At 47.5% G+C, this 15,642-nt stretch overlaps 1 protein-coding gene across 1 annotated transcript in view; it reads right to left on the reverse strand.

Moving 5' to 3' along the window:
• The window catches only part of parvaa (parvin, alpha a), a 41,245-nt gene that overhangs the window by 12,186 nt on the left and 13,417 nt on the right, over positions 1 to 15,642 (reverse strand). Inside the window, exons 2-4 of the mRNA XM_078414794.1 lie at positions 2,083 to 2,172; positions 1,895 to 1,965; positions 795 to 897 (exon numbers count right to left, since the gene is read on the reverse strand). Of these exons, the coding sequence (XP_078270920.1) occupies positions 795 to 897; positions 1,895 to 1,965; positions 2,083 to 2,172 (264 nt within the window). The remainder of the gene's footprint in view (positions 1 to 794; positions 898 to 1,894; positions 1,966 to 2,082; positions 2,173 to 15,642) is intronic.

Below are 15,642 nucleotides of genomic sequence, written 5' to 3' on the forward strand. Positions count from 1 at the left end.
TTATATCCCCATTTGATCAAAGCAGAGATCTAACAATGGATAAATAACAACTGTGCTTTCAAATCATTTACAGTGGAAAGAGAGACGGAAAGCATTGATGTGGAGGCATCTTTGAAGCTTCAGCTGTAGCAAATGCCACAAAGGATAGAGTGGAATTGCAGCAGGGAATGGTTCCGGCTGCCTTCATCGTTTGGTGTGTGAAATGCACACAGGCTCCCAAAACCCAGCCATTTGAGATCAACCAGCTTGTGCCAGCTCTTCTATCGTGAGATTCATCCAGTCCTTATCCAGCGAGATGGCTCCTCAAGGAACCAGAATGGTCTAGATGGGCCAAATGGCCGCCCTCCATTCTGAGCAAAACACAAAGGGGTGGCACGGTGGCGCAGCGGTAGAGTCGCTGCCTCACAGCGCCAGAGACCCGGGTTCGATCCTGACCACGGGTGCTGTCTTTACAGAATTTGTACATTCTCCCCGTGACCTGCATGGGTTTTCTCCGAGATTTCCTGTTTCCTCCCACATTCCAAAACTGTACGGGTTTGTAGGTTAATTGGCTTGGCATAATTAAAAATGGTCCCTAGTGTGTGCAGGATAGTGTAAGTGTGCGGGGATCGTTGGTCGGCGCGGGCTCGGTGAGCCCAAGAGCCTGTTTCCGCGCTATATCTCTCAACTAAACCAAGTGCTGGAGGAACTCAGCGGGTCAGGCACCATCCATCGAGGGAATGGACAGACGGCATTTTGGATCAGGACCAGTCTCCAGATTTCCAACTCTATGCTTTGCGACTGATGATTCTTACCAAAGAGTTTCTGTAGGACTTGACCATCGTACAGATCTTCAGCTAAATCCTTCACGATGATCCTCTCCTCCACCAGCTCGTCATTGATCCAGTCGATGAAAACCTGGCCAAAGACAAGGCAGTAGTTTAGAAGGATCTCGACCCGAAACGTCACCCATTCCTTCTCTCCTGAGATGCTGCCTGTCCCGCTGAGTTACTCCAGCATTCTGTGTCTACCTTCGATTTAAACCAGCATTTGCAGTTCTTTCCTCCACAGGCAGTAGTTTAGTTAGAGAGACAGCGTGCATCAAGCCCTTTGGCCCACTGACTCTGCACCGACCAGCGATTACCCATTCACATTAGTTCTATGTTATCCCACTTTCACATCCACTCCCCGCACACTGAGGCCAATGTCCAGAAACCAATTAACCTACAAACCTCTGGGATGCAGGTGGGACGTGCAAACTCCACACACACACTGCACCCAAGGCCGATCTGCACTACGGGTGCTGTCTGCACGGAGTTTGTACCTTCTCCCTGTGACCGCCTGGGTTTTCTCCGGGTGCTCCGGTTTCCTCCCACACTCCAAAGGCGTACAGGTTTGTAAGTTAATTGGCTTTGGTAAAATTGTGAATTGTTCCTTGTGTGTAGGATAGTGCGGGCGATCGATGGTCTGTGTGGATTCAGTGGGCCAAAGGGCCTGTTTCCACAATGTATGTCTAAAGTCTAATGTAAAGCTGGAGGGGTGGGGGGGGGGGGGGGGGGGGGAGGGTGTAGATGGAAGGAGATGGGGTGGAGGGGAAAGAGGGAATCTTCACCCATTCACCAATCACCTCCTCTCCCTCTCTCTGGGAAAAAGCTTCTGCGTCCAAACTCTAAAGAAACATCGTACAATATCACAAATATTGTAAATTGTGTGTAGTGTGTGCTGGCGTGACGGGGATCGCTGGTCTGTGCGGACTCGGTCGACCCAAGGGCCTGTTTCCGCTCTGTATCTTTAAACTCAAAGTAAAACGTACAGACTACCTTATTGGGCGAAACACAGCATGGGTGATTGGCAGCCTGGGGAGTGAGTGAATGAATGAATGAATGGAGCGCTGTCTTGCATTGACCACTCTCACCTTGATCAGTTCCTGCAGCTTGACATCGTTCCTGGAGTTTGGATCCAGCATGGTTCGCACCTCATTCTCCTCTACGGCAGAAAAGAAGAAGGCGGTGAGGAACAGTCAGGACCCCCCCCCCCCCCCCTCCCACCCCCCCCATCACCACACGGGTGATCTGACCGGCAGCATTACGGGCGGTCTCTTACCCAACACGGTGTCCTCTCGGTCCAGCTCAATGGCGATGGGGCTGAGGGGCAGGTTAATGGCATTCTTCCCTTCCTCCTGCAGCTCCGACACTAAGACAGAGGAGGATGGCAAAGGTCAACAGCTGGACACTGAGGGGGCAGCACCATCGTGTAGTGGGTGACCACATCTGGAACTGGTGGTCTGGGAGGCATCCCTCTCTCCCCTCCAGATGTGAAGCCAAGGGTAAGAGTTCAGGCCAAATGCTGTTGCTTCTTCTTCAGTGATCAGACCCCAACCCCAGGGAAGTGCGCTCCACACTCTTCCCCCCCCCCCCCCCCCACTCCTCATTACCCGGGGTCAGTGGAAGAGGGGGGGAAAGGAGGGGGGGGAGGAGAAGGAGGGGGGAGAAGGGGGGGGAGAAAAGGGGGGGGAGAAGGGGGGGGGGGGGGAGAAGGGGGGGGGGAGAAGGGTGGGAAGACACGGGGAAGGGGTGGGAAGGGAGACGAAAGGAGAGAAGGACCTTGCAGCTGTGCCAAAACAAAAACAACAAGTTGAGAAAGACAGCAATGAGAGTCAAGAATGTTTAATTGCCATATGTACCACCAAGGGAACAATAACAATCTTACTTGCTGCAGTTTAACAGGACTGTAAAGGCAATAACACAGAGATAAATATACAATAATCAAAAATACAATAAATTAATAACCATAATACTAGGTACCCATAATACTGCCAGAACAAAATGCCCTAGTGCAACCAAAGACATATAGAAACATAGAAAATAGGTGCACGAGTAGGCCATTCGGCCCTTCAAGCCTGCACCGCCATTCAATATGATCATGGCTGATCATCCAGCTCAGTAGCCTGTACCTGTCTTCTCTCCATACCCCCTGATCCCTTTAGCAAAAAGGGCCACATCTAACTCCCTCTTAAATATAGCCAATGAACTGGCCTCAACTACCTTCTGTGGCAGAGAATTCCACAGACTCAGTCCATAGAAGATCATAGTTGTTGGGGGCAGTGTTCAAGAGCCTGATGTTTGCGAGGAAGAAGCTGGTCATGAACCTGCCGATCCTCGTTTCCAGACACCGGAACCTTCTTCCCGATGGGAGCAGCGAAGTGAGAGCTTGGCCAGGGTGGTGGTGTAGGTCTTTGGTGATATTGGCTGCCTCTTTGAGGCAGTGCCTCCTGTAGATCGCTTTAGATCCTGTAGTACTGGACAAGGCAGTGCCTACCAATCTCGGTGGTCTCTCCTCTGTTCTTGGCCGTTCGAGTTGCCGAACCAGGTCGTGATGCAACGAGTAGGTATCAACAGGGGCACAATCTCCCACTATTTCATCCTGGATACCTCCGGGTGATCAGAACATCAGCAGCACTGTCACTTTGCAAACTTTCCAGGATACCTTTCATCCCCCACATGCTCATTTTAATTGCAAACATAAACATTGGAGAAGAGTTGTGTGCCAGTATTGGTTGAATATTCTATTAGACTCTGCAGGAAGCTCTTTAATACAAGGAGAATTACCATTGTTCCATTAGCTGCTGACTCCAAGCCAAACCTCGATAAATCAAATATCCTGCTGCTATCGCAGAGCTGGCTGCAGACGCATTTCAACACTGGAATCACTGCAGTAGCAAAATTCGTGCAACGATATGCATTTGCAAACTGTTTCTCCATTAAGATCAACATGATCACCATGTTACGGCTCAATAACTCAATCTGCTTTCAGGTCGAGATGCATTGAGAAATATTGGACCGGCAGATGAATCATGAACTGAAGCAACAGAAAAGGAAATAACTGAGGAATGGTCCCAACCTGACACACCGTCTGTCCATTCCCTCCACAGATGCTGCCTGACCCGCTGAGTTAGTCCAGCACTTTGTGTTTTTACTCAGGATTCCAGCATCTGCAGTTTCTTGTGTCTCCAGGGAAAGAAGCCATTTGGCCTACCAAGCTTGGACTTATTTATCATGGCACAAAAAGTCCATTCGGCCCATCAAGTGCATGCCAGCTCCCAGAGCAAACCCGTCAGTCTCATTCCCCATCTCCTTCTTCCACTGTGCACGAGCAAAGTATTCTCTCTTACACCTTCCATTCTTTTACGCTGGCCCACACTGAGCTTAGTATAGTTTAGTTTAGAGATACAGAGCGGACACAGGCCCTTCGGCCCAACAAGTCCGCGACGACCAGTGATCCTCGCACACTAGGAATATCCTACACACTAGGGGGCAATTTACAATGTTAACCGAAGCCAATTAACCTACAAACCTGCACGTCTTTGGACTGTGGGAGGAAACCGGAGCACCCGGAGAAAACCCACACGGTCACAAGGAGAACATACAAACTCCGTACAGACAGCACCCTTAGTCAGGATCGAATTCGGGACTATGACGCTGTAAGGCAGCAACTCTACCGCTGCGCCACTGTGGCGCCCCCTAATGTTGGTTCATAGCAAACAATTAAAGAAATAGTGTAGAAAGTAACGACAGATGCTGGTTTACACAAGATAGACAAAATGTTGGAGTAACTCAGTGGGTCAGGCAGCACCTCTGCAGAAAAGGAATCGGTGATGTTTCAGTTCGAGACCCTTCGTCAGAGGGTTGATGGACCTAAGAGAGACAGAGACAGAGGTAACATTTCAGGGCAATGCAGACGAAGAGTATTAGTCTGCTGGGATTGCTCCACTGGTTGTTGCCATGAATTCAATGGGCCGAATGGCCACCCTCTGGCACATGATGAGTGTAAGTAAAATTAATGGACTTGGCAATAGTCAATTAAGTTTGGCTGAGCGGCCCACTCTTCCTTGGTACACTGTTAATGATGTACTGTAGGGAATAGTAGCACCTTCCTCTTGCCCCGTTTACCACGTCCCTTATCTCGATTCTTCGCTGAAATCTCTAATCGTAACGTGGAATTCAATATAGCCACTGCCTCTAAACAACCGCGTTTTATCCCCTGCAATATTCAGGCCCATGGCAGTACCACCCAAAGCAACGGACAAAGGCAGACTAACAAAAGAGTTCGGCTCAATTATTATTTCGTCTTTTCTCCCTTTCCTCTTCAAAAATAATCAAATCAAACTTCCATTGCCAGTTCAGAGCAAAAAAAATCAATTACCTGGAGTAACCCTTTCATGAGCTACCGACAAATGCAAAGATTACAAAGGCATAGAAAATCCTGAGTGGAACAAGTCAGCATTTACTGGGACAAAGCTTTCAATTTCATTATTTCTTTTAAAACCCACATTCTCCAAAGGATTTGAAGGAGTTTCTATCCCCATTATGAGATTACGACCCAGAGCATTGACACACGCAGACAACAATTGCTACAGCAAATAGGAATGATGATTAAAATGACCATTCAATGCCTCAACATACTGGAGGGCAGATCACACCTTACCTTTACAACAAAGTGCTCCACAACCCATTGCACTCAAACCAATTCACCTTCATACTGCCTGAGAATTGGGAACAGCCTGAAATATTTTAATAACCTTCAAGATGAGTCATTGCCTTCCTCTCAATTTGTCTTCGGTGGCTGTGTTCCTCTGCACTCTGTTAAATGCAGTACCTTTGCTATGTCTCTTTCAACACAGTGGCAGAGCTCGTACATCGGAAAGTTGTAACGCTGCATGTATTCTATCCCCTCGTAGTCGCTGTTGTTGCATCAAAGAGCAGACTTCCTGTGTATTTCTGGAGAGCAAATGCTCACCGGCTCAATAACTAAAATACTGAAAATCAAATAAGCAGGCTGTCGATCCCAGCGGGCTTTGTATTTCATCCCTTGTGTCCGTTTAAACACAAACTCATGTGCGCACACATAGGGACGCACATACATGCAAACACATGCACACACAGACATACACACAAACACACGGACATAATTGAGGAACTCAATTATAGGGAGAGATTGGGCAGGTTAAGACTTTATTCCTTGGATTGTAGGAGACTATGGGCTGACCTTACAGAGGTGTATAAAATCACGAGGGGGATAGATCGGGTAAACGCATAGTCTTTTTTCCCCCAGAGTAGAGGAATCAAGAACAAGTAGACATGGGCTTAAGGTGAGAGGGGAAAGATTTAGTTGGAACCTGAGGGGCAACCTTTTCACACAGAGGGTGGTGGGTAAATGGAACAAACTGCCAGAGGAAGTAGTTGAGGCGGGCAACACACCCATGCAACACACAGGAGTAGATTGTCTTCCTGCCCATTCATAGAGCCAGAAACAGGCTCCTCAGCCCAACGGCCATGCCGACCACATTGATTATTTTTTACACCAGTCTCATCCACCTATATCCCTCCAATCCTTTCCTATCCAGGTACCTGTCCAAATGTCTATTATATCTTGTCATTGTGTCCGCCTCAACTATTTCCTCTGGCAGTTTGTTCCATATACCCACCACCCTCTGTGTGAAAAAGTTGCCCCTCAGGTTCCAACTAAATCTTTCCCTTCTCCCCCCACCCCAACAATCAATCAGCCAAGAGTCCCAACCGGAAGCATCATTTATCCAGGTTCGCCAGAGATGCTGCCTGACCTGCTGAGTTATTCCAGCACTTTGTGTCTTTTTTTGTAAACCAGCATCATGTTTTTTACAACCACCCCTTTTGTCTTGCTGATGTTAAGGCCTAGATTGTTGAACCATGACACAGATTCTTGATCTCTTTCTTGTACTTTGTCTCATTGTTGTTGTAGATCTAGGTGACAACAATGGTATAACTGATGAATTTAATGATCGAGTTGGCATTGCACCTGGCTATACAGTCATGGGTACACAGGGGGTTGAGCACAGGATTGAGCATGCAACCCTGAAGGGCACCCTGAATTACCAGTGAGCCACGTTGGGCAGCAGAAGTTCCCGGCGAGCCACGGCCACACATCGACAGAAACCCTCCTGGAGTCATCCGAAGCCCGTGCGCTGCTCGGTCCCACAGACCAGGACCAGTGAGGAGGGTGGAGGGGGCCGGCGACGACGACGGAGGCTGGACAAAGGGACGTTTTCAAGATGGCGGCGGAGGGAGGAGAGGATCGGTGCCGCCAGGGCAACGGGTCTTTGAGCCCAAGGTAAGACTGCACTCTTAAGAACTTTGAAACTTTGTGGGTGCTAGAAACATGGCAACTCCTTGTGCACTGTCTCAGTGAAGTTACTAGAACACTACAATCGTTGCACCTTTTAACTTATTTATGATTATGCTTACCTGTAGTATAATTTTACTGGATTGTATGCGAAACCAAGAATTTTACTGTACCTCGGTGCATGTGACAATAAAGCATCATCATCATCATGTATTGAGTTTGAGGGTGGAGGATATGTTACGACCAACTCTAACTGGCAGTTCTGCCAGTCAAGTAGTCCCAAAGACAGTTGCCCATGGAGGCCCCAAGGCCCAGGCCCAAATGATTATGGATGAGATTATTTAGCATCATGGTTTTGAAGCCAAGGTGTAGACAATGACTAGCGTCCTGATGTAGAGACACAAGAAACTGCAGATGCTGGAATTTAAAGTAAAAGACAAACTGCTGGAAGAATTCAGCCAGTCAGGCAGCAAATGTGGAGGAAATTGGACAGATAATGTTTCTGGTCAGGATCCTTCTTCAAACTGATTTAGATTTTAGTCTTTCAAAATACAGCATGGAAACAGGCCCTTCGGCCCACCTAGTCTGTGCCGACCAGTGATCACCAAGAGTACCAGCACTTGTACACACTAGGGACAATTTACTATTTTACCGAAGCCAATTAACCTGCAAACAAGCACATCTTTGGAGTGTGTGGGGAAACCGGAGCACCCGGAGAAAACCCCCGTGATCACAGGGAGAAAGTACAAACTCCGTACAGACAGCACCCGTAGTCAGGATCGAACCTGGGCCTCTAGCGCTGTAAGGCAGCAAGCAGCTGTACCGCTGCATCACTGTGCCGCCCCGTTAATGAGTAAGGACCAGTTTCTGTGCTGTTCAACTCTATCTGCTACAGGAGATCTTGCTTGTTTTTAAACACAGATGCCATAAAACTGCGAGAGGGTCTAATCCCATTACTTTGGACACGGCCACTGCCCTGACACAAGCCATTACACATTTAATTGATGGAGATGATACAGAAGGAAATCTACTGACCAATTCGCTCAACCCCTCTCTCTCAAACTCAATAATCCACACTTAACAACCTCATAGAACAGCCGGAGTTCTCATACCAGCTTCAGCAGAGTTAGTCCTGGGTAACATCGCAGAGAGTAGCTTCCTGTCCCTCACGCCCACCCCACATCGATCGGGACCTTCACTGTGCTGGCTCATGGCCGCACTTTCCTCAGACGAGGATGGATGGATCGTTTAGCGTGGCAGACCGAGTCTCTGGGATTCAGAGAGTCGTGGAGCACAGGGTGCTTGTTTGGGCCGACGGCAGATGGCAGCTGGGCCAAACAATGCAGGAGTCAAAGAGCATTTTAGGTTTAGTTTAGAGATACAGCATGGAAACAGGCCTATTGGCCCACCGTGACCGTGACTGCGCCGACCAGTGATCACCCCGTGCACGAGCACTATCCTACACACTAGGGACAATTCACAGAAGCCAATCACCCTACAAACCTGCATGTCTTTGGAGCGTGGGAGAAAACCAGAGCGCCCGGAGAAAGCCCACGCGGTCACAGGGAGAACGTACAGACTCCGTACTGACAGCACCCGTAGGCAGGATCGAACCTGGGTCTCTGTCGCTGCGAGCCAGACAGCTCTACCGCTGCGCCACCGTGCCACCCTCCATTTTACTGTCATCAGGAACTGAACAATGAAATTCTTCTTTGCAGCAGCCATGCAGGCACATTAACACAAGAACCAAACATACAGCAATCAATAGTACAGTGAATTGTCAGCAATACTAGATGAGGAGACCATAATAGTGCAAACGGAAGTACAGAGTGCAAACTAAAGTCATCTTGGTTTGGTGCTGAGCAGCATGTTGTGCAATCAGGGTCTTGTTTCCACATTGTAACTCTAAAGTAAAGTCCTCAGTTTTAACCGCTTCTACCAATCTCCCCTTAACTATCCCTGCTTTCAAAGGTACTTGGAAATTCTATTGCACTTGCACAGCTTCAGGCATCGTAAAGCTCACTATGTTGCTCATGTTGACCTGTTGCTCAATTATGAAATATGCACAGCAAGATCTCACAAACAGCCACATAATAACGACCATACCCTGTTTTACCTTTGAAACCAGGAACTGCAGATGCTGGTTTACAAAAATAAAAAGACACAAAGTGTTGGAGTAACTCAGCAGGTCAGGCACCATCCCAGGAGAACATGGATAGGTGACATGATTCTTCTTCAGAGGTCTGAAAAAAGGGTCCCGATCCAAAACGTCACCTATCCATGTTCTCCAGGAATGCTACCTGACCTGCTGAGTTATTCCAGCACTTTGAGCTTTTTCTTTTACTCCAGCATTTTGTGTCTATCTTCGGTGTAAATCAGGATTTGCAGTTCCTTCCTACACATTTAGTCTGCTCCACTGCAAAATCTCAAGGTATGCCGACTTTAAAGAAGTTCTCCTCCTCTCTCCAACGAGAGTTCTGCAGCACCCTCTCTTGCCGATCCCTCTCTGTGGTTCCTCCTGCTCTCCGGCTTCCATCTATTCTGTACCTTTTCATACCTCTAGTTTCTCTCTCCCCTGACTCTCTCTCCGAGGAAGGGTCTTGACCCGAAACGTCACTGATTCCTTTTCTCCAGAGATGCTGCCTGACCCACTGAGTTACTCCAGCATTTTGTGTCTATCTTTTGTTCTGCTGTTGTTGGATTAGCGATCCATGTCTTGGCTCCAGGGCCTTGGTGACAAATTACCGCTGTTGTTCAACAATGCCATCTTACACTCTTACGCCCATCTCAAGCGAGGAAACCAAAGACCGACAAGGCCAACGGTTTTTGCTTGCTCCACAAGGCTGACCCCTGAGCTTCCAACTGTTGACCGCGTTAAACGGCCGACCCCACTCCCACGCTGAAAGGATCGCTCGCTCATAAGTTAAACTGTAGTGCTGATCTTCCAACCAAACTCATCACGACCCCTTGCACTTTTTTTTATCTGCACTTTCTCCGTAACTGTACCGCTATAATGCTGCCACACGATGCTCTGCATTCTGGGTTTGTTCTCTTTGCACTGCCTGTTGTACTTGTGCACAACTTGGTTGTCCACATGTATAGTATGATTTGATTAAGGTGGACACAAAATGCTGGAGTAACTCAGTGGGACAGGCGGCATCTCTGGAGAGAAGGAATGGATGAGGAGGAAAGTGCTGGAATAACTCAGCATTTTGAATTTGATTTAATTGGATAGTAGGCAAACAAAGGTTGTTCCCTATATCTTAGTACACGATGATAATATACCAATACCAACTTTTCCCAACTATTTTCTGTTAGTTAACCAATCTTCTATCCATGCCAATATGTTTTCAGCGACCCTCTGTGTTCGTACCTTGTGCAGTAATCTTTTATTTCACCTTACTGAACACCTTCTGGCAATCCAAATACATCACATTTGCTGGTTCTCCTTTGTCCACCTTGTTTGTCAGATCCTCAGTGAACTCTGTAAATTGGTCATTCACAATTTCCCTTTCACAAAACCATGTTCTCTCAGCTTCATCGTCTTAGGATTTTCTAAATGTCCCCGCAGTTACCTCCTTAATAATAGATCCAACATTTCCCAAAGGCAGGAATTAGGCTAACTGAGAAGGCATGAACTAACAGACCAAGAAGCAGCCTCTTCCCCACTGTCTATAGTATGGTACTTTATTTGTCACGTGTACCGAGGTTCAATAGACAATAGGTGCAGGAGGAGGCCATTCGGCCCTTCGAGCCAGCACCGCCATTCAATGTGATCATGGCTGATCATTCTCAATCAGTACCCCGTTCCTGCCTTCTCCCCATACCCCCTGACTCCGCTATCCTTAAGAGCTCTATCAAGGTCTCTTGAATGCATTCAGAGAATTGGCCTCCACTGTCTTCTGAGGCAGAGAATTCCACAGATTCACAACTCTCTGACTGAAAAAGTTTTTCCTCATCTCAGTTCTAAATGGCCTACCCCTTATTCTTAAAATGTGGCCGCTTGTTCTGGACTCCCCCAACATTGGGAACATGCTTCCTGCCTCTAACGTGTCCAACCTCTTAATAATCTTATACGTTTCGATAAGATCTCCTCTCATCCGTCTAAATTCCAGTGTATTCAAGCCTAGTCACCCCAGTCTTTCAACATATGACAGTCCCACCATTCCGGGAATTAACCTAGTAAACCTACGCTGCACGCCCTCAATAGCAAGTGACATTCATTTTTGTATACAGTTCAGTACAAATATCACTATACACAGGCACGTAGAATACCTCCGGAATCAGAAGGCTGTCATCGGGCTACTGAACAGTCCTCCCAGAAATTAGTGTGTAATCCCGATCTTCCAACCTACTTCACTGCAGCCCTTACACTTAGTTTTAATCTGCACTTGCTCTGTAACTGTAAGACTATATTGTGCACATTGGTATTTTTCTCTGACTAGCAGGTTCAAGAACAGTTTCATTCCCATAACCAACAGGCACTTGGACACTGCACAACGCTAACCACGACTAAGAACTTCTATAGACTGTCTCTGGTTGTACAAGGGACAACGGGATTTTTATTTGCACAAGTACTGTGGCTATTTATTGGTTTTTTTTTGTTTACTATCTATTATCTATGTGTATTGCGTTTATAGACCTGTTATGCCGCTGCAAGTAAAACTTTATTGTTCCGTTGTTGTTACATATGACAATTAAACACTCCTTCTCTTAATTATTGTACTTATGGCTTGATTGTACTTCGTTAGTGTGATTTGACAGGATAGCAAGCAAACAAAGCTTCTCACTGTATCTCAGTGCACATGACAATAATCAACCAATACCAGTAACTTGCCTGTGATTTCTTGCTCTGTTTCCCAACCTTCTTGAGAAGTCCCATAACATTTTCATTGTTCCTCTGCTTTTTCTAGTCTCAGAGACATAAAGTGTCTCCAAATGCTAATTTTCATTGCCCAAACATGACGGCCACTGACCTTGCCCTTCTAGGTGGTAGAGGTTGAGGGATTGGGAGGTGTGTCCAAGGTAGTAACTTCGGAGAGTGTGAGGATAGACAATAGACAATAGGTGCAGGAGTAGGCCATTCAGCCCTTCGAGCCAGCATCGCCATTCAATGCGATCGTGGCTGATCACTCTCAATCAGTACCCCGTTCCTGCCTTCTCCCCATACCCCCTCACTCTGCTATCCTTAAGAGCTCTATCCAGCTCTCTCTTGAAAGCATCCAACGAACTGGCCTCCACTGCCTTCTGAGGCAGAGAATTCCACACCTTCACCACTCTCTGACTGAAAAAGTTCTTCCTCATCTCCGTTCTAAATGGCCTACCCCTTATTCTTAAACTGTGGCCCCTTGTTCTGGACTCCCCCAACATTGGGAACATGTTTCCTGCCTCTAATGTGTCCAATCCCCTAATTATCTTATATGTTTCAATAAGATCCCCCTCATCCTTCTAAATTCCAATGTATACAAGCCTAATTGCTCCAGCCTTTCAACATACGACAGTCCCGCCATTCCGGGAATTAACCTAGTGAACCTACGCTGCACGCCCTCAATAGCAGGATGCGGAGAAAACCCACACAGGTCACGGGGAGAACATATAAACTCCATACAGACAGCACCCGTAGTCAGGGTGGAACCCGGGTCTCTGTAAGGCAGCAACTCTACTGCTGGGCCACTGTCCCACCCATTTCTAATCACCCCATTACAGGAAGGAGATGGAGGTTTTCGAGAGCATGCAGAAGAGGTTTATCTGAATGCTACCTTGATTAGAGGTATAAGGAGATGTTGGACAAACATGGTAAAGTCACATTTAAGAGACTTTTAGATAGGCACTTGGATATACAGGAAATGGAGGGATATGGATCATGTGCAGGCAGAGAAGATTAGTTTAACGGCATCATGTTCAGCGCAAACATTATGGGCCAAAGGACTTGTTCCTGTCCTGTACTGTTCTGTGATCCATGTGAAGAGTTATATGGAAACTGGGATAAAGAGAGGGCAAGGAACAGTTAGAAGTTTGATGGCAGGTTTAAAGATGCATCGTTGAAACAGGCCCTTCAGCCCACACAAACCTCCAACTAGTTCTATGTTATCCCACTTTCTCATCCACTCTCTACACATTCTGGGCAATTTACCGATGCTAATTAAGCGGTCGACCTGCACGTCTTTGGGCTGTGCGAAGAAACCAGAGTACCCCCCAGTGATGACCCCTTCTCCCATCTCCAGCGGACCCCCTCCTCTTGGACCCCCCCCTCCCCCGGTTGGCCAACTACCCTCACTAGAAGTTTTCATCTCCAACTGCCGGCGTGACATTAACCGCCTCAAATTCTCCACTCCCCTGACTAACTCTAACCCACCAGTCTGAAGAAGGGTCTCGAACCGAAACGTCACCCATTCCTTCTCTCCTGAGATGCTGCCTAACCTGTTGAGTTACTCCAGCATTTTGTGAATAAATACCTTTGATTTGTACCAGCATCTGCAGTTATTTTCTTAGAATACCTGGAGGAAACCCACACGGTCACGGGGAGAAACGTGCAAACTTCACATAGACAGCACCCAGGGTCAGGACTGAACCCGGGTCTGGCACTGTGAGGCAGCAGCTCTACCAGCTGCGCCACTGTGCTGTTTCATATCTTGTATTATATTTTGTATGGAAATGAAATCCGCTGATGTACAGCTGTATCTCCAAAACATCCCCCAGCCCAGCTCCAACTAAATTCAATTACGTTGTCAAGGTTACCTAGCTTCAGTCCATCAGACTTAATGCCTGCTGAACAATAACATTCACCTGCTCGCCCAACAGCCCAAGTGGGGACTGAGATCTGATTACTGATGTCCCCACAGTTGAGAAGGCCTCCAGCCACTCTGGACCTGGGCCACTGACAAAGAGCAAGACAAATCACGCACATGTGAGGAGACAGGAGGAGGGCTGTTGTCAAAGGGCTCAACTCAATGGGGTCAACTGTGGAGCGCATCCATTTTTCCCATTATCCCTACGGCTGTGTGTAGATGGGGGAACCCAGACTGGGTGAAGGCGGAGAGTGTTGTTCAGTTTACAGCACGGCACCAGGCCCTTCGGCCCACCGAGTCAGTGCTGAGCATCGATCGCCCATTCACACTAGTTCTATGACGCTACACACTAAGGACAATTTATGGTGGTCAATTAACCTACAACCCTGCATGTCTTTGGAATATGGGAGGAAACCGAAGCACCCAGAGAAAACCCACGCGGTCACGGGGAGAACGTGCAAAGTCCGTACAGACATCACTAGTAGTCAGGATCGAATCCGGGTCCGTGGCACAGTAAGGCAGCAACTCTACCACTGTGCCACTGTGCTGTTCCATTAATAGTGTTGACAGCTCAGTCCTCAAGTGAACAGAGGGGATTGGGGGGGGGGGGGGATGTGGAAAGGAGAGGAGCTCCTTGCAACATTAAATAGAACTTTGCTGACTATGTTGAATGGAGTTTACACAAAGTGAAGAGTGTGTTAAATACATCGGAAGGAACTGCAGATGCTGGTTTACACCGAAGATAGACGCAAAATGCTGGAGTAACTCAGCATCGTCTCTGAAGAACAGGAATAGGTGACGTTTCGGGTGAAACACTTCTTCAGACAGAGTCTGGGGAAAGGGAAAATAAGAGGAATGAAAAGGTACAGAACAAATCAGAGCTGACACTGATAACCCGGGAAATGTGGAGCCCACAATGGTTCATTGTTGGCTGTGGACGAGGTGATAACGAGGGGATATGAATAGTGAAACTAGTCGGACGACCAAGGTGAGGGAGGGATGGTGAGAGAGGGAATGTAAGGGTTATTTGAAATTGGAGAAATAAATATTTATACCACTGAGTTGTAAGCTGCTCAAGTAAAATGTAAGGTGCTTTAGTTTAGTATAGGGTAGTTGAGAGATACAGCGAGGAAACCCACCGAGTCTGCGCCGACCAGTGATCCCCACACATTACCACCATCCTACACGCACTAGGGACAATTTACAATTATATCAAGCCAATTAACTGACAAACTTGCATGTCTTTGGAGTGTAGGGGGAAACTGGAGATCCTGGAGCAAGTAGACAATCACGGGGAGAACGTACAAACTCCGTACAGGCAGCACCCAGAGTCAGGATGGAACCCGTGTCCCTGGTGCTGTGAGGCAGTAACTCTACCACTGCGCCACTGTGGTGCTGTGGTTACTCCAATTTGCGCGTGGCCTCACTCCGACAGTGGAGGTGGCCCCGGACAGGAAGGTCAGTGTGGGAGTGTGTTAAATACGGTATATTTATAGTCACCCATTCAATTGAATTGCCAGAGTGTATATCGAGCAATCCTTCTGCATGATCTACAAAGGCTTGCAACTTGTGCCTTTCTGCCAATTTCTTTGACCTGACCCATCCGCCGATCAACATAACATTTTATATAAATATTGAAAATCCTTCCTCTCAATCTGAAACCAGAACCTTAAATCTAAACTGAAAGATCAGAGGCCGTTGGTGGTGTGTGTTGGAG

The sequence above is a fragment of the Rhinoraja longicauda genome, chromosome 18 (genome assembly GCF_053455715.1).
Source record: "Rhinoraja longicauda isolate Sanriku21f chromosome 18, sRhiLon1.1, whole genome shotgun sequence".
Taxonomy (NCBI): Eukaryota; Metazoa; Chordata; class Chondrichthyes; order Rajiformes; family Arhynchobatidae; genus Rhinoraja; species Rhinoraja longicauda.